This window comes from Callospermophilus lateralis, chromosome 1, assembly GCF_048772815.1.
Source record: "Callospermophilus lateralis isolate mCalLat2 chromosome 1, mCalLat2.hap1, whole genome shotgun sequence".
Taxonomy (NCBI): Eukaryota; Metazoa; Chordata; class Mammalia; order Rodentia; family Sciuridae; genus Callospermophilus; species Callospermophilus lateralis.
Window position 1 is genome coordinate 105,455,776 of NC_135305.1, and position 20,273 is coordinate 105,476,048.

At 41.7% G+C, this 20,273-nt stretch overlaps 1 protein-coding gene across 8 annotated transcripts in view; it reads right to left on the bottom strand.

Moving 5' to 3' along the window:
• Cobl (cordon-bleu WH2 repeat protein) overlaps positions 1–20,273 on the bottom strand; it is a 288,719-nt gene that overhangs the window by 21,566 nt on the left and 246,880 nt on the right. For all 8 annotated transcript variants that reach the window (XR_013089036.2, XM_076837019.2, XM_076836990.2 and 5 more), the window contains one exon: positions 694–791. Coding sequence is in view for 7 of the 8 variants with exons in the window: in XM_076837019.2 (XP_076693134.2) it covers positions 694–791 (98 nt within the window). In the remaining variant the exon portion in view is untranslated. The remainder of the gene's footprint in view (positions 1–693; positions 792–20,273) is intronic.

Below are 20,273 nucleotides of genomic sequence, written 5' to 3' on the forward strand. Positions count from 1 at the left end.
CTGTTTCCTCTTTCTTGTTTTAAGGCATCAGCAACATAAAATTTCTAGTTTACTTTCAATTTGTGCCTTAGAGAAAGTAACATAGCTCTTTTGTTTGAAAGATTTTTTTATTTGTTTACTGAAATTATTTGCACCTGCCCTGACCTTAATAGTATTATTCCCTGCCCCCCATATAGCAACAGAATAAAACATTCCATGGGATGCTCCTATATAAATGGGTCTAATGGACAAAACTTTGTGCCTTTCCTTTTTAGCAAGTAAAGGGTTACAAGTTTTAATAAAAACATCTATTTATCTTTGTGCACCATCTGTTTCCCTATCCAGACCTTTTCATTTTCTTAAATGTGTATGGGATACTTTTTAATGTGCAAAATTAGTATTAATCAGAGCACATTAATTAAGCACATCTTAAGCAGTCATTCGGACATTTCCATGTACTGCTTGGAGCCCTGATGGAAGATGTCCATTAAAAACCATGCTCCCCTGAGAGCTCAGTCCTCAAGTCCAGTTCAACCTTCAAGTTCAAGACCTCCTGAGAGTTCAGCCCTCAAGTCCTATCTCTAGGATGATGCTGTAAAACCCTCTGAAGACTTCTTCCCTGGGTACTTATACAAAAGTGTACTCAGAAATACTAAACTTCAACAGACATGGCCACATAGTATACCACCAAAATAGTAGGTTGGTGGCTCTTACCTTCCAGGTCTTCATCAAGTTCTGCCAAGGTCTTATGTAATTGTCCAGTAATGAATAGTTCTTCATCATTATTTAAGACTATTATAGCTTTCTCAGATCTAGGGAAGTCCAAAGAGTAAGAAAAAGCACTTATTTACTTCACTCAGTATTGATTTAATGAACTCCTTTCTAGAAATATTTGAGAATGGGACAGTTCATCAAATTCAAGCAGTCACGTACTGCTTAGCCCACCATTGCCCTTGGAACTACTGACAGATTGTGTATTTGTGAATGATGTGTATGTGCATATGTATGGTATGAGTGTATATGTGAGCATGTGTGTATTGGAGATGTGTATGCGGCATGTGTGCATATATGGGGTGAATGTGTTGTATGTGATGTGGTTTGTATGTGGTATTTGGTATATTTGGGGTATGTGTGTGCATGTGATCCCAAAGTGTTAGCAATACCCAAATCACACAAAGTGCCGTTCAGTCTGCAGCCCGAAGTCCAATTTTAAATTCTGCTGCACAATTCTAAGCAGGAAGAATGAATCAGGCAATATAGCAATACCAGACTTCAAACTATACTACAGAGCAATAGTAACATAAACAGCATGGTACTGGTACCAAAACAGTGGACCAATGGTACAGAATAGAGGACACAGAGACCAATCCACAAAATTACAACTACCTTATATTTGACAAAGGGGCTAAAAGCATGCAATGGAGGAAGGATAGCATCTTCAACAAATGGTGCTGGGAAAACTGGAAATATATATGCAACAAAATGAATCTGAATCCCTTTCTCTCACCATGCACAAAAGTTAACTCAAAATGGATCAAGGAGCTTGATATCAAAACAGAGACTCTGCGTCTGATAGAAGAAAATGTTGGCTCCAATCTACATACTGTGGGGTTGGGCTCCAAATTCCTTAATAGGACACCCATAGCACAAGAATCAACAAATGGAACTTACTCAAACTAAAAAGTTTTTTTCTCAGCAAGAGAAACAATAAGAGAGGTAAATAGGGAGCCTACATCATGGGAACAAATTTTTACTCTTCACACTTCAGATAGAGCCCTAATATCCAGAGTATACAAAGAACTCAAAAAATTAAACAATAAGATAACAAATAACCCAATCAATAAATGGGCCAAGGACCTGAACAGACACTTCTCAGAGGAGGACATACAATCAATCAACAAGTACATGAAAAAATGCTCACCATCTCTAGCAGTCAGAGAAATGCAAATCAAAACCACCCTAAGATTCCATCTCACTCCAGTAAGATTGGCAGCCATTCTGAAGTCAAACAACAACAAGTGCTGGTGAGGATGTGGGGAAAAGGGTACACTTGTACATTGCTGGTTGGACTGCAAATTGGCACGGCCAATTTGGAAAGCAGTATGGAGATTCCTTGGAAAGCTGGGAATGGAACCATCAATTGACCCAGCTATTGCCCTTCTCGGACTATTCCCTAAAGACCTTAAAAGAGCGTACTACAGGGATACTGCCACATCAATGCTCATAGCAGCACAATTCACAATAGCTAGACTGTGGAAACAACCTATTTGCCCTTCAATAGATGAATGGATAAAAAAATGTGGCATTTATACACAATGGAGTATTACTCAGCACTAAAAAATGACAAAATCATGGCATTTGCAGGGAAATGGATGGCACCAGAGCAGATTATGCTAAGTGAAGCTATCCAATCCCTAAAAAACAAATGCCAAATGTCTTCTTTGATATAAGGAGAGCAACTAAGAAAGAGCAGGGAGGAAGAGCATGAGAAGAAGATTAACATTAAACAGGGACAAGAGGTGGGAGGGAAAGGGAGAGAGAAGGGAAATTGCATGGAAATGGAAGGAAACCCTCATTGTTATACAAAATTACATATAAGAGGAAGTGAGGGGAAAGGGAAAAAAACAAGGGGGAGAAATGAACTACAGTAGATGGGGTAGAGAGAGAAGATGGGAGGGAAGGGGAGGGGAGGGGGGATAGTAGAGGATAAGAAAGGCAGCAGAATACAACAGACACTAGTATGGCAGTATGTAAAATTGTGGATATGCAACCGATGTGATTCTGCAATCTGTATACGGGGTAAAAATGGGAGTGCATAACCCACTTGAATCAAATGTATGAAATACAATATGTCAAGAGCTATGTAATGTTTTGAAAAACTAATAATAATAAAAAAAAGAAATTAGCCAATCCCCAAAAACCAAATGCTGAATGTTTTCTCTGATATAAGGAGGTTAATTCATAGTGGGATAGGGAGCGGGAGCATGGGAGGAATAGATGAACTCTAGATAGGGCAGAGGGGTAGGAGGGGACGGGAGTGGGTATGAGGATATTAGTGATGGTGGAATGTAATGATCATTATTATCCAAAGTACAGGTATGAAGACATGAATTGGTGTAAATATAAGAGATAGGAAAAACTGTGCTCTATATGTGTAATAAGAATTATAATACAGTCTGCTATCATATATAAATCAAAAAAAATAAAAATCTGAAATAAAAAAATAAATAAAATTAAAAAAAAATTCTGCTGCACAAAACAAGTTCATGTGCAATGGGATATGCTTGCATACTTGTGTCACCCAGCAGCAGTCACCTATACCTAGCCCCTGGTAATAAGGAGTAGGAATATGAATCCCCAGTATGCACATGTAATATGGTAGCCAGGAGTTGGTCCAGCTCATTCCTACGTGTTAAGCTGTCCCTGAGCACTTGGGTTTTCTCTCAGTGACCCTCAGGGCCCCAGTGATGAAGGCTGTAGGCTCTGGCACAGGGCATGGCCATGCAGCTCACATTGTCAAGAGAACCTTGCGGAGGACATTTCAAGCTCCTTGGGTGGTTTCCAGAAGCCCTGTCAACTTTTTAAGCTCATACCTTCATCTGTGCCGTCCCTAGCGGTGACCTACCTGCCAAATTCTGAAAAAGGACAGACTTGCCATTCCTCTATAATAAGGGGCTTTCATGTATTCTTTGATCTGTTCCTTTGCCATGCTTTTATTCTGGATTAATTCTTGCACTGGGCAGGTGATGGAGGGGACAGGAGCACGAGGGAGAGGGCTGATCATGTCACTCACAGAGCTTTGCTTCCCTGGCCTGCCACTGGGAGCATGAAGATAATGGCAAAGGTGATAGCAAACATGTAGCCACTGTAACAGTACAAGAGCTCCTATCCTTGCCTCTCATGCTCTTCCCCAACTGCCTCCTCTGAGACCCAATAGGAGGAGATGGCCTGGAAAGCCTTTGTTTCAGAGCAGGTGACCGTCTCATGCCAAGCCCTGAACAATCCTCTTTAGTATACATTATCTTATTAGAATCCTCACAAGCAATTTATGAGATAGGTAGTGTTGTTATCATCATTGTACAGATAGGAAAGTATATACAGTGAGCCACAGAGACCTGCACAAAGTCACACCAGCATTCAGAGCTAGGTGTACCTGCTCCAAAGCTTGGGCTTTGCCAACCAGGTGACCTGGCCATTTCTGAGCCCAAGAGGCACAATACAGCCCCCTGTGGCTCAGAGTGTCCCAGAAGATGTCAGCCCGCCTGCTCAGGAGAGCGGGGTGGTGCTTGATTTGCGTCAAGGGGACAATGGCATCCGTGAGACAACTGCTGCCAAAACAATTTGAGAGCTGTCTTTGCAAGGGCTATTGCCTCTATTTTCCTATTGTGCAGAAAACACAGAGACATGTCTAAGGCAATTGTCTCTCTTTAGTGAAAGCTGAAGGTTCTTTTCCGCTGATTGTTAAAATTGAGGACCAATCTCCATCGTTGCTAATCAGGCCCAGATAATGATGCATAAAATATGCCTTGCACAATCCTCACTTACGCAGCGAAGTTTTTATTCTGATAAATGAGTCTTTCTTTCTTTCTTAGTGACTATGTCCATTTGGGAGCCAGGAAGTGGATTCAGAATCAGTCTCAGCTAATGTCCTCTGACAAGCCAGACAAAGGCAGCTGGTCGGAGATGTGTGTGCATGTGGACCAATTAATAAGGACCACAAGAGGTGCACAATTGTCCTTCCCATTGCTTTGGCCTTAGACTTTAATTATTTGAATGCATTTTATAAAAGCATTTTCTCTTGCATGGAATGTGATGGTATAAATAAATTTAAATATTTAATAAAAAAATATCAGAAGAAAATATGGAAATTGATGAACAAAATAATATTTGCAGTGGAAAACAGAACACTTTTAAAATGATTACTCTTGATTTAGGATGCTGAAAGCCCAGCCAAACAAAATTAATCACATACTTTTACTTCAAAGCATTTGCCTTTATTCAGGGTATGTGTGATCATATCACTCAAGGAGGAGCTGAAAAAATAATATTAATAAGAACTAAAAACAAATTAAAAATAAAAATTACATTGCTTCTGAAAACATTAAAACTAGCAAAAATATGTAAAAATATATCATCTGGGGCTGATAAAGTTGCAATGAAAATGAGACATGGCACACTTTTTACTGGTTTTAACTGGAAAGAAATGTAGAAATATATACCAAAATACAGAACAAAAATCACTTTATCTTTGTAGCAACTTGTGTTAAGTCTCTGTTTTAACAATTTATCTTCAGAAAACAATCCAAAGGAAGGAAAAATATAAACACAACAGTAGTCATTGTATTTATGTGAAGAATTCTAAAATGTCCAGCAGCAGGGAAAACTGTCTAAATCACTGCATGTTGTAAAAGTCTTTAAAATCCATAACTGACAAATCATGAAGCCTATGTAGAAATACAGACCTCTGTGTCATCTAGCACCTTTTGTAAATAAATTAAAAAACTTTTAACTATATATAGGATAATTATGATGATGTAAAAATAGCATGTGCCACTGGGTATAGTGGTAAATACCTGTAATCCCAGCTACTCAGGAGGCTGTAGCAGGAGGGTCACAAGTTTGAGATCAGCCTCAACAACTTAGCCAGGCCCTGTCTCAAAATAAAAACATATAAGGGATGGGGACATAGCTCAGTGGCAGAGCTCCTCTGGGTTCAATCCCATGTTGAAAAAAACATATATGTTATATGCCTGTGGACAATGGTGGGATAAAAAATCCAGACATCAACAAACCAACCAGTATGATCACTAAAAACGATGGAATTAGGACAAATGTTTTGTCCTTTTACTTTAGAATTATACTCGTTTTAGAAAAAATGGTTTGAGTGATAAAGTATTTTTAGCGAGCAAAATTTTAAATAAAATTTTCATTCTCTAGTTAACAATAATTCTTCTTTTTTTTTTTTTACAATGGAGTTTACATTTTTTTTTATACCATGCACAGTCTGCACGACCTTGTTTCCTTACTGTGAGCCCCATGATGCCAACACATAGCTATTAGTCTGACCACCATTGTGAGAAGACAGCAGCAGACCAGAGCTGTCTCAGGCCTTTAACATTCTCCTACCCAGGCTTGGCTGCAGCTGTTCCATAGAAAGCATCAGTAGCTAAGCTCCAAAGACTTGGAGATTCTGAGCTGCTTTCTTCCCTACCTTCACCCAGCTCCCTGCAAAATGACAGCAGGGAACCATCCTGTCCAATTAGCACCAGGAGAAATAGAGGGTTTTTTGATATTTTGTTTTCATTGGCCGAGAAAGTGAATTTGAAATTCACAAGATTTATAAGATCTATTCATAGCACACTGGAGTCAAGCTCTCTTGTCGAAGTATGAGGACTCAAGCTTAGTCCTGTCCCCTTGTGTCTGTATTACTCTTTACTGCCCTGTCCCTTCACAGGCTTGTCTAAGGATGGTACTGCTCAGTCCCAGGTCTTGATGACACATCCTCATTCTACCATGGCCTTGGCCTTGCTCCTTGGCATTCTGCTGTGGGTCTGAGTCTCTGGGCCCTGCTTGTCTCAGAAGAGAGTAGACATGTGCCAGAAGCAACAGTCCTAGGTGCACTGTGGAGTGAAGGAGAGTCTAAGTTGAGACAGGGCCTTGATTGGTGTTCCTCTGGGAGTCTGCCAAACCTCTGGTATATCTGAGGGAGGGCAGACATACCCTGTCAACTGCTTCTGCAACTTGTTCTTCTGTTGACACAACTCAGGGGCTGCTATGTTCTGGGTCCTGGGCTTCTGTGTGAACAGATTATCTAGCCAAAGCCAAAGTCAGAGGAAACATATCTATTTTGCTTTTCAACTCAAGATTTGCAGAGAAAGAGATTAGTGATATTTGCTCTTCTTCCTCATTTTCATCTTCTTTTTCCCAAAGGGTTGCTCGTAGATTATAATTATTCCACCTTCTTTGAAAAACTACCAGATTCATGCACTTAATCACTGGGTTTGAAGGGAAGCTCCCTGTGGGCTCAGCAGGGAAGCCTTAAGTATGTGTCTTCAAAGTCAACAATGGGCAAAAAGCACCATCTCTGTTGGTAGGAGTAAAGCAAATGGGCACAGATGTTCCTCTCCTAGGCTTCTTCCCCATCCCCAACCTACACCCAATCTTCAGATATATTTCTTATTGACAGTTTTGTTTATTTTTTAAATGGCTAAAGATCAAGAAAATAAATCAGACAAACACAGGGCAGGCATTTTGCTATCAGGCTGCACACACTGAATAAACATTGCCAGAGCTATTTTCTCTCAGTCAGTGACTGCAGAGAAGGTGATAACGTTCAAGCCACTGCTGCATAGGACATGAGGGACAGAGAACAGCACTGAGGGGTTTCAAGCCACTCTTCTCAGAGGTGGAGCTGCCTTCTGGGATCCACTCCCTTGCCTCTTGGGGTCCATTTCTGGGGTCCAGTCCAGGGTACAAGCAGAGGCCTCCATCCAGCGGAGGGGGCACAGGGCACAGGCCCTGCTAGTCTCCTGCCCTTGGCTCATCCAGCTCCCTGCAAAAATGACAGCAGGGAACCATCCTGTCCAATTAGCACCAGGAGAAATAGAGGGTTTTTTGATATTTTGTTTTCATTGGCTGAGAAAGTGAATCTGAAATTCACAAGATTTATAAGATCTATTCATAGCACACTGGGTCATGTTTGTTTCTGAAGTAGTTAAATTAATGAAAAAGAATGAGAGGAAAATGATGTTGCTTTCAGGTAGTGATTCAATTTGCGGATGACAATCAGTCCAACAATACTGTGATTTCAGAATTCATGACTGGACAAACTAAAGGCAAGAAGCCTGGGAAGACAGAGGAGGTGACAGTCACATACGCTTAACTTCCCCAACCCATTTGTAAATGTGCCTGTGTTGACAAAGATACACAATGATGTCTAATACAATAGGAGCCACACATAGTTTAAAATTTCCTTGAAGTAACATTTAAAAAGTAAAAAGAAATAGGTGGTTTAATTTTAGTTACATACTTCAAGTTTAATTTTATTTGTTTCCACATATATATATATTTTTTTTCTTTCAGTACCAGATTTGGTGCCTATTTTACTCTAACAATGTATTTCAATTTCAACCAGTCACTTGGCAAGTACTTAGTAGCAAAATTATTGTCCTGCAGTATAGCTAGCCACTAGGGAAACCAAAATCCCATATATCAAAAATATTCTTCAGAAAGGAAGGAAAAATAAATACATCTTCATATAAAGCAAAGCTAAGAGCCAGAAAAATTGTTACAAAAATAATACTTGGTCCTTCATATTGACACTGGAAGGAAATGTGGGCATCAGGGATATAGAGGGAAAAAAACCCAAATATATGGGTAAATGGAAGAGGCTATTTTTCTCTTTTTAAGATGTTTTGACCATTGAAGGGAAAAACTGAGAAGATATCTAGAACTGAACAACAATTAAAATACATCATATCAAGTTTGTAGATGCAATGAAAACACTGCTTAGAGAGAGATTCATAGCATCAAATGCTGACATTAGGTAAGTAGAAAGTTCTCAAATCAATAATCTAAACTTCCACACTCAGAAACAGAAAATAAGGATCAAAATAAACCCAAAACCAGCACAAGGAAGAAAATAAACATGAAGACTTAACATCAGTGATACTGTACAAACCCGTAAAATACGGATGAAGTGGACAATTTCTGGAGAAGCGGGAACTACCACAACAACAGGAACCTTTAGGTGGCTGGGTAACTATCAAGAAAATTAAGTTCCTAATGAGAAAAGCTCCACAAAGATCTTTAGGTATATAAGTGATATCACTGGAGAATCCTGCCACACATTTGAAGAAGGATTAATACCAATTTATATAAACATTTGTTACAATGTATTTCACGAAGCTGGTATTACCCAGTCATGAAACCAGACTAAAGACGGTTCCAGACTAAAGCCATGAACAAAACCCCAAATTGACAGACTCAAGTCCATCATGAACGTAGATACAAATGTCCCTAAAAAAGGCACTTCTTGGAAAACCAAGAAAGACTTATGATGATATGGATTGATATAAAATAATTATATGAAAAAAAGTCAACACCTATTGGTAAAAACTCTCCGATAGGTAGGACCAGGGAAGGTTATGGATTAATACTTGGTCCTTCACTTCCCAAAGACATGTGTAGGTTCAAAACTCCACACTTAAGGGTAAAGTCTTTTATTATTATGATATAATTACCTATGATGGGGGGTCATAAGGGGCTGGGGTGAGCTCATGAATCAGCCTGGCTAGTGTTCTTATATGGAGAGCCGGTGGACTCTTGGTTTGGTGTGGCTTGCTTCCTGATAAGGAGAGTAGGGCAAGATTTGATTCATTGTGACTTATGTCTATACATGACTATCTTCTCTCCTGTTTTGTTTATGTTTGTGCTGAAACATTTTAATTCTTGTATCTCTCACTTTGTATATGTCTATAGGTATTTCTTTGTGCTTCCCATTGGGGATTCCATTTAACATGGGAAAGGGACACCACTCTGATGCAAATCTGCAGCAGGGCAACTTCAGTAGTGTAGAGAAAGCTGCTGCTGCTGATGTCACAATATAACATGTGTATGCACTATGTGTTCAATACTATAGAATATAGTTGGGGTTTTCTGCTACATTATTCTCTTATATGTTGTAGAAAACAAAAGTGGAACTAGCTTTTTAAATTCTCATAAATAGGCTTTACCAGAGATATTTCTGCCTTCATGGAGATCTGAGTTCCTAATCAACCTGAAGGACTCCTCTCACATAGGGCACATCTAGTAGGGACCAACTCCTTGGGCTCTTGTTTATTGGGTGCTGTGGTTGGAATGTCCTTGTCTCCAAAATTCCTGTTGAGTCTCAATTTAATGGAATTGAGCGGTGGGCCTTGAGCAGGTGGTTAGGCCATGAGGCTCCAACCACAGGGATGTGACGTGAACCTTAAAAGTGCTTCTCCAGCATGCACAAGGACTGGTTCACTTCCCAGCACATCCCCTTGCACATACACTTAACGCACACACACACACACACACACACACAAAGTACATATGGCTGGGCATGGTGGCTTATGATGGTGTTTTAGTGAGCGTTTCCATTGCTGTGGCCAAGACACCCAACAAGAACAACGTAGAGGAGAAAAAAATTAGCTGGGGATCCCAGGTTCAGAGGTCTCAGACCACTGATGGCTGACTCAATTGCTCTGGGCCCAAGATGAAGCAGCCCTCATGGGGGAGGGGCCCAGTTGAAGAAAGCTGCTCATCTCAGGGCAGCAAAGAGGCACAGGCAGGGGCAGAGAGAAGATGGAGCAAAGATCATAGAGACGAAGCAACCTTCCAGGACATGTCTCCAGGCACCCTTCTCCTCCAGCCACTGAGGCATTCAACATACATGGACTCTCCACTCCGGACCCGAGGCAGGAGGATCACACATTGAAGCCCAGTCTGAGCAACTTAGAGAGACATCATCTTCCAAAAAAATAAAGGAAATCTGGGGGGCTAGGGAAGTACTTCAGTTTTGTACAGCAGTTTCTTGACATGCCTGAGGCCCTGGGTTCAATGGCCAGTATGTCCAAAAAAAACAAAACAAAACAAAACAAAATGCAGGACTTGAAAGAATGTGGTCAACCCTTCTGGCCTTCCCATCAAGTGAGAATATAGCAACGAGCCCCTTTGATCTTGGACTTGCCAGTTTCCAGAAAGGTGGGAAGGGGATTTCTATTATTAATAAATTACCCAGTCTAAGGTGTTTTGTTATAGCAGCAGGATGGGACCCAGGTATGTGGGAATGCCTCCATTTCTTCCACTAATGGGAAGGACACTTTTGCTGGTTCTTGGATTCTCGGTTTCCATATTTTCTCCCTTATCATTTAGAATATATCAACCCACCACTTTTCACATTCTAGGTTCCTAGCAAGAAATCTGATGAGAACCTGGTTAAATGATGATGAATGCTCCTACCCTCTCAATCCCATAGGTGTTAATGCCTAGCTCTGGAAGAGTCTTAGGGACCAGAGCATTTTGTTACAGCATCACAATATGAGTGAAGTGCTACCATCCCTTAAACCCCAATCATTCTGAGTTGGAAGAAAGAGGAATTAAATAGTTTGAGTGTAGATATGATGAGATCTTTGAAAGTTGAAAGGTCTTACAGATTTTCAGACTCAAAAAACCATTGAAGTATCCTACTGGTTTTAATCTCTAAACATGTAAATATCAGTCTCCATGACCCACAGATACAAAAAGCTTCCAGAGTCCTTTCCTATCTTCCAGAGTCCTTTCCTATTCTTATCATGAAAATCAAAAAAGGTCCTGGAGGCCCCAACATGAGATGACACCTGGGGTGCCTGGGTCATTTCTTGCTCTGACTTCACAAGGAGCCACTGTGAGACAATCTCAAACACCAGCTATATAAGAGAGTGGCGTGGGTGAGTTTTTGTCCATAAGTACTGGAAGCTCTGGCAGTGACTTGTTGGACTCCCAGATAGTTAGCATGTTTGGTGGTTGGTGGTTGGTTTTTGTGGTGATTTGCTGTTGGTTTTTTGATTTGGGTTTTTTGTTTGGTTGGTTGGTTTGTGTTTTGATTTTTGGTTGTTGGTTTTCGGGTTTGTTTGGGTTTGTCAGTATTTTTTTTTTTTTAAGCTAGCATTCTTCATGGATGTTCCAGTTTAGGATATGCAGAGAGTAGCAAGAGTAGTGTAGTGGTGCAGGGGCCCAGCTCCTGGTATGAGAAGGCCGTCACGGACCATTATCGTGTCCTGAGGGCCATTGGGGAAGGGGGCTTTGGGCAGGTGGTGCCAGAAAGAGGGGAACAAACCTGTGCTGTGTGAACGGGATTTGCTGATGCCCTGGAACACCAAAATGTGATCCAGCTTTTTCAGGTTATTGAGACCACCCACAATATGTGCCTTGTATTGAGCATGCAGATGGAAGACAGCTATGGCATCACATCCCAAAGGATGGAGGCATAGCGGAGGAGACAGAGTGTTCAGGGAGATGGTGCATGTTGTGCACTACTGTCATGTGCACACCTGGACCTGAAGCCAGAGAACTTTGTGGTGGATGCCAGGGGTCACTAAAGCTCATTGACTTTGGCCTGAGCACCAGCTTCATGCCTGGGCTGAACGAATTCAGGGACACTCTCCTGTACTGTGCCCCTGAAGTCATCCAGGGGAAGGGATTCAAAGGCGCCCCGACAGATGTCTGGAGCCTGGGTGTCACTCATGCTCACAGGGCAAAGAACACTCATGGCAAGCACCACTAAGGGGCTGCAGAGTGGATCTTGCAGGCAAGCTACAACATTCCCCCACATGTATCCAAGGGAGCACGCAGCCTCATCCAGCAAATCCTGACAGTGGACTCCACGCAGAGGCCCACCCTGGAGCAGGTAATGGGACACCCATAGCTGAGCCAGGGTGAGGACTCTTAACCTAGTCGTCCCAGAGAGCCACTCCCCAAGCAGCCTAACCCCGCCATCTGACCATGATGTTGACATGGGTTACAACCTCTATAATGACTGGTAGTCTTTGGCAAATCGCTGATTCGATGAGGCCATGGCTACCTACCTCATCCTCCAACACCAGAGAAGCCAGGGTCAGGCTGCATGCTCTGGGCAAAGCCTGTGTGTCATCATGTGGCTGGGCCTCACCCAGGCCCCACAGTGGATCCTCCCAGTGTCCACCCCAACAAGGGCACCAGTGAGCCTGCCTTTCCCCTGCCCTGTGAGCAGCAGTGGCCTGAAGAGGCCAAGCTGTGAGAGCAGAAGGGCGTGCACATGCCAGTGTGCCTGCCATTCCTCTCCACTTCCTCCATGTGAAGACACCCCCTTCCATCCTGGCCTCCCAGCAGGACCCTGGGCACCAATGGCATGAAGCCCAACCCTCATAGGTGGATAGCAGAAGGTGGCAGCTCGGCCTCCCAGGGCACCTCGACAGAACAGTCCCATGATAGAACCTGGGGCTGGAGAGGGGTCACTAGGAGGATTGCGACCTGCCTGAATAACTCTGCTGCTGTGTGCAGTGCTTTCTTGAGCTCCACTCCAGTAGAGTGGCTCCAATGGGAGGAGGCCACAGACACCCTAGGTTCCAAAACAGAGTAGCTTCAGTAAACCTGCACACGTGAGAGACAGACCAATGGATAAACTGAAAACCCCAAGCTCTAAGCATCCTGACATGGCTAGGGCATCAGTCAGGAAGTGGACTCAAACAGCTGTAGGAGTGAGGCAAGCCAGCTGGCTCAGGCTTCTCTGTGTGGATTCTGGCCAGGAGCCATCTAGATCCACCAGGACTTTCCTCTGCCCTCACCTGCCAGACATCAGAGACTCTTTTTCCTGGGACACTTTCCCCTGCCCTGCTCTTCTCTGGGACAGCAGACATGATTTTTAATAAATTTCTGTTTTCTTGCACTATAGGAGTCTTACTAAGGAAGTTGGGGCCTAATCCCACATGATGAAGATTAGGGCCTCTTTTTTCTTCTGTTAGATGCAGGATTCAAATTAAAAAGTTTCTTCTCAGCAAAAGAAATAATCTGTGAGGTGAACAAATTTTTACCCTTCACACATCAGAAAGAGCACCAATCTCTAAGGTATACAAAGAACTCAAAAAGGCTAAGCACCAAAAAAACAAATAACCCAATCAATAAATGGGCCAAGGACCTGAACAGACACTTCTCAGAAGAGGATATACAATCAATCAACAAACATATGAAAAAATGTTCATCATCTCTAGCAATCAGAGAAATGCAAATCAAAACTACTCTAAGATATCATTTCACTGCAGTCAGAATGGCAGCTATTATAAAGACAAACAACAATAAGTGTTGGTGACCATGTGGGGGAAAAGACACACTCATACATTGCTGGTGGGACTGCAAATTGGTGCAGCCAATATGGAAAGCAGTATGGATATTTCTTAGAAATCTGGGAATAGAACCACCATTTGACCCAGCTATCCCTCTCCTCAGATTATACCCAAAGGACTTAAAAACAGCATACTATAGGGACACAGACACATCAATGTTTACAGCAGCACAATTCACAATAGCTAAACTGTGGAACCAACCTAGATGCCCTTCAGTGGATGAATGGGTTAAAAAAATGTGGCATATATACACAATGGAATATTACTCAGCAATAAGAGAATAAAATCATGGTATTTTCAGGTAAGTGGAGGGGGTTGGAGAAGATAATGCTAAGTGAAGTTAGCCAATCCCCCCAAAAACAAATGCTGAATATTTTCTCTCATATAAGGAGGCTGATTCATAGTGGGGTAGGGAGGTGGGGAGCATGGGAGGAATAGACAAACTCTAGATAATCAGAGAGGTGGTAGGGGAAGGGAGGGGGCAGGGGTTAGTAAGGATGGTGGAATGTGATGGACATCATTATTCAAAGTACATGTATGAAGACACGAATTGGTGTCAATATACTTTATATACAAACAGAGATATGAAAAATTATGCTGCATATGTGTAATAAGAATTGTAATGCATTCTGCTGTCATTAAAATATTTTTTAAAAAATAAATTTGTATTTTCACAAGTTGTTTGAAAAAAAGGATTTTCCAAAGATTTATTGAAAAAAAAAATCAGGTTTAAAAAAAGACAGGGGCCCACAGAGGGAGGCCTCTGGGCAAGGGCAAGAGCCCAGTCCACGGCCTGGACCACTGTGCCTCCCTCTCCTATTCAGGGTAGATACTCCTGTGCCTTGAGCCAGTTTAGATGGTGACTCACTTGGCTTGAGCTGATATAGACAAGGACTCGCTCCCCTTGACAAAGTGCAGGCAGAGGTTCTCCCTTGAAGCCACTGTAGAATTGATTCCATTTGAGTGGATTGCTTTGGCCTGTCTTCAGGTCTCTCCCTGTGGTGTGCAGAAAGGGTGGGTAGTAGCCATTGGAGAAGACACATCAGGAAAGGCACTAGAGATTCCGCAGTGTTCTGTGGCATCATCTCCACAATAGACTCTTCAGGGAAGAAAGATGTGGACCAGTGGGCAGGATGGGCCTGCTTGCAGCAGTGGCTGGGTTCACTGCATGCCATGCAGTCTCTGTACCCCAATCTCTTCCTGGATGCTGCCAGAGGTCCCAGGGAGCCAGAACATGGGCTTGGGGAACTGGAGATGCTAAATGGTCTCAGGGTTGCTACTGACATAATAGTCAAGTACACCCATGTGGAATTGCCCTTTTTTGGGGTTCTAGGGATACCAAAATTTGTAAAATAAAGTGTGCCCAAATAGAAACTCCCAGGGCAGTTGGGGGGAAGGTGGGATATTTGGGTCCGTGCAAGTCCACACCTCAGAGGAGGTTATGGGTAGCAGCCAGAAACCTAGAAGTGACAACCATCTTCACAGACTCTGAACAGAAGTAGGCCTTAGTGATCAGTGAAAGCAAGACTGTGGCCCTGAGAGCCACCATGTGTACAGTGCCCAGGATGATCCGTCAACAGAGTTTGATCAAAAAAAAAAAAAAAAAAAGGAGAGAAGAAAGTTTGTTGTTGCTACTGCTGCTCTTGTAACTTTTCATGAATTTAGCTTTAGGGACCTATGGGATGGGCTAGTATTAATGTCATCAGAGATGTAAAATGAGAGGATAGAGTACAGCACAGAAAGAAAGTATGGTTCAATTTTTCCAATGTGATGAAAGACATGAATCTACAGACTTAAACAGCTTAGAAAACCTCAATAGGAAAAAACCCAAAGAAGTCCATGCCCAGACACAACAAGAGCACTTACAAACCGAGGATGAAGGAAAATAGATGAAGAAAACCAGAACAAAATGATACTTTACTGACAAACATGGAATCATTTAAAGGACTGTGGGATTCTTATCAGAAATTTGGTAAGACAGAAGGCAGTGAAGTGACATTGAAGTGCCTTAGTGGCTGCACTACTGGACAGTAAAACTCTCCAAGTTCTTTTAAGTATTTTAAATGCTACTTTTGAAAACATAATTACAGCTCAATTCACAATAGGTAAACAGTGGAACCAACCAAGATGCTCTTTGACAGATGAATGGATAAAGAAAATGAAGTACATATACACAATGGAATATTACTCAGCCTTAAAGAAGAATGAAATCATAGCATTTGCAGGTGAATGGATGGGCTAAGAATACCATGCTAAGTAAGATAAGCCAATTCCTCCAAAATCAAAAGCAGAATGTTTCCTCTGATTATCAGATCCATAGTGGCATGGGGGATAGAATGAAGAAACTGTGGTTTGTATAGAGGAGAATGAAGGGAAGGGGTGGTTTTGTGGGGATACAATGGTGGTAGAAAGATATGGACATTATTACCCTATGTACATGTATGGTTATACTAGTGGAGTGACTCTGAACCATGTACAGCCAGAGGAATGAGAAATTGTGCTCCATGTGTGTACTATGTATCAAAATGCATTCTACTTTAAATAAATGAATTAATTTTAAAAAATTAAAAAGAAAACATAATGACAAAGTTTCAAGGTTCTAGAAGGCATCTAGACTGCACAGTGTACTTCTAAATGCTCTAGTAGTCACAAGGCACTAAAAGTTATGGAGTTTCAGTGGTCTGCACGATGTTAAATGTTCCAAATGCTCCTGTAGTCAGAACTCAATAGTTACAACATTTCAGGGCTCAAGAGGTTGTAGTGACCAGGAAATCTTATGGCCTGGGTCTCTTTTCAGCTTCTCTACTGTATGAGCTCATTCTCCTGATAGGACTTGAGTCCACAAGCCCTGCAGGCAATGCAACCATTGTTCACTAAGCACTTCTGAAGTCATCATCTCTACCATCCATGGACAAGTGGGGGCTGAGAAGGAACTTATAGAGTTGCTAGATAGAAAGTGAGGCCCCTTTCACCCGGAGAAGCTACATTTTCTATCTTTGGGGTCCTGCACGTGTTTGAATTTGGTCCTATGCTAAAAGAGAAGAAATAAGAAAGAAGAAGAAAAAGTGCTTGAAACCCACTCATTTACTCTATATTACTTCTTACAGCATTTCTGCAGAACTGATGTTCCCAAATGATGGAACCCCAGAACTCAAAAGTTCCACAATATTTATACACAAATAGATAAACATCAAGTTTGCCTTTGGAATTCAAGCAAATTCCACACTTATTTCATCTCTGGTGGAAGGAGGCACTTCCTCTCTGTGTCTCCCCATATCAGTTTCATTTTTTTTTCCAAACATAGTTGTTATAAAGAGGGGGATAATCAGAGTTAGATATACATCAAAATTTCTCTTCTTCCTCCACCAGTTGGTAAACAGAAACAATAACAAGAATATCAGCTACCAGTTTTGAAAGCTGGCAATGTGCCAGGCACAATTCTAAGGGGGCTATACTACCCATCTCAATTTTACCAACAGGAAAATTGAAGCAAGGGGTGAAGTTGTGGGGTCCCAAAGTAGGCTGCTATGAGCAACGGGCAATGTGACCATAGGCAGTCTAACTATGGAATTTTAATCTTCACATTACGCAGTTCTTTAAGAATCAGGAATTTCGGCCTGGATCATAGAGGACAAATGCATCTGAGGAGACATTTGTAAGTCAATGTACCATGAGTGGCACACTTGCCCAGGAGAAAGCCATTATAGAGGCTCAAGCAATCTTCCCTGAGGCTATTCTATGTGTTCCCAGAACAAGGGGCAACCACCAAAAGCATATCTCTGAATTCTTCTTGAGGAGTTTATTTACTGACTGGACTAAATTTAGAGGAAGACTATGTCCCACTTACAAGGTCAAGTTAGAATTGAGGTACAGACTTATTTTGCAGTGAAAATTTACAATTGGATTCAATCAAATGACTTTATGGAAAACATACTCATTTTAAACTGCAGCACAACAACATATTTCCATCATTAATAAGCCTTCACACTTATTCTTTTTAGAAGATAGGGATTTACTCTTGAGACTCTTCAGTTTAAGTCTTTGGCCCCAAAGGAATTGGGTGATGACCACCAATGCTTCCATTGGTGAAGTAAAAGCTGCAGCAGCAATGAGCTGAGCCTCTAAATATAACTGCACAGAACCACCTAACTGCATAGAAGAAAAAAGATAGCTGTAGCTGAGGCCAAACTGCACAGCAATCTTTGGACAGGTGGCAGAAGCACTGATGGAAACATATTTGCCTCCAATTTCCATATATGTGAACCCAAGCAATCATAGCCCAGAAGTCTAGATGACTTTGACATGTATAGGAAACACAGAAAGAGAGCCAAGAAAACTCTATCTGAACCACACAGATCTTACACACTTGGGCTTTCTCAGGTCATGAATAACTTACTGCTGTTTCCAAACAGTATTCAGTGAATTACCCAGTAACAGTGGGTGGCAACAGAAGATACTACATTGGCAAGTTGAAAACTATGAGCAATAATTCCTTTCCTGGTGACTGACCCCATGGTGGATACTTCCTGCAAGCTGAGGGTGTCTGTGACTACCAGGGATATCTTCAAAATTTAGCAGAATCCATTCCAAGCTGAAAAGTATGGCCTTGCCACTTATGGAAAAAGCTGACTCTGCTTTGCCTGAGCCCCTAAGGGCTAGAATCCAAAAGGAATGGAAAGGGCAACATCACAGTCAGGCCCTGGACCTTTGTCATGCAGGATAAATGTTCCTCATGGAGTATTCAAGATTAGATACAGAAACCAGGTATTAGAATCATGTAGGGTAGGGACAGAAGCTGTTTTCAGACACCACCTGGCTTTTGCCACCCAAAACAGGAGTAATGCCCTTGGGGCATATATTCAGGGTCAAATAAAACAGGCTCTACATTGGGCAAGGACACTTCATGCTTCCTGGGAATGTGAGTTGTCAGAAAACCTCTTCATTACTATATTTCAATTACTCTTCTATGAATATGGATGCCATTGGTCTGTATTTTTGTTTTTTTCTTTTAAGAAACTTTATTGTTCTTTTTAGTTATATATACTGTAGAATACATTTTGACATATTATACATACATGGAGACTAACTTCCCATTCTTGTGGTTGTATATAATGTGGAGTTTCGCTGGTCGTGTATTCATACATGAACATAGGGGAGTTCTATTCCATTCGTTCTACTGTCTTTCCCATTCCCAGTCCCCTCTCTCTTCCCCTCATCCTCCCTGTCCAATCTGGTGAACCTCCATTCCTCCCTCCCCCAATGCATATTGTGAGTCAACATCTGCATATTAGAGAGAACATTCAACCTTTGGTTTTATGGGACTGGCTTATTTCATTTAGCATGCTAGTCTCCAGCTCAATCCATTTACAGGCAAATGCCATAATTTAATTCTTCTTTATGGCTCAATAATATTCCATTATGTATATGTACCACAATTTCTTAATCACTGTTCTGTATTCTGATCTGGTTTTTCTGTCCAGATGGCTACCGTTAATACCACATTCTCACGAATAGAAGTGGGTTCTCCTCTCTTCCAGTGTCAATTGATTCTAGGTCAATCCCTCCCATAGGTTCTCATTGCACTGAATTTGACCATGGACAGTCTTGGACATCTGTTCCACTATGCATTACCTATGTTTTACTGACTGGTGAACCCCCTGCAGTCTGTCTGGACAAAATCCTTCCCCTTCCATCTTTCTCTACCTTTGTGTATTCCAAGATCTCAAAATAGTCTTCTGTAGATATGAACACAAAGCTTGTCACTGTAAGGCACCATTTTCATCAAAGGAGACATATTCTTTCTATAGCCAGATAACTGAAGTACTTGTATCTGCCCCAAGTGTGACCTGTGTCAGGGAACAGACATAGAAAAGCACTTCCCAAGAACCCTCAAAGGAGCACTCATCCAAAAGAGCATTAAGAGGTGTTCAGCAAAGACATTTGAACAAGTTTCTTTGTAAGATTTGCAAAAAGCCTTTTATATCTCATTGAGGCTAAAATAAGGACATAATGGGGGGCTAGGGTTGTGGCTCAGTGGTAGAGGCACTCAGTGGTAGAGGCTCAGTGGTAGAGGCACACACACACACACACACACACACACACACACACACATATGTGTGTATTTTTTTTTTCAAAAAAGAAAGATATAATGGCTTTCCAAACTATTTGTGAACAGATATTTTTCAAGTGATAAGCCACAGGAAATACCCACATCAAAGTTGGCAAACAGGAAAGAAGAGAATGCTTACTTCTCTGGAAGAGAAGTGAAATGACCAAAGCATCCCTTAATCCTCAGATGAGGGCATATCTGGGAACTGACACACCCAGCTTGCATGTGTGCTTAGTTTGGCCCTGAATGTCTGAGTTGGTAGCCAGCACTGAAATTTGGGGAGTCATCACATAAAAACCAGG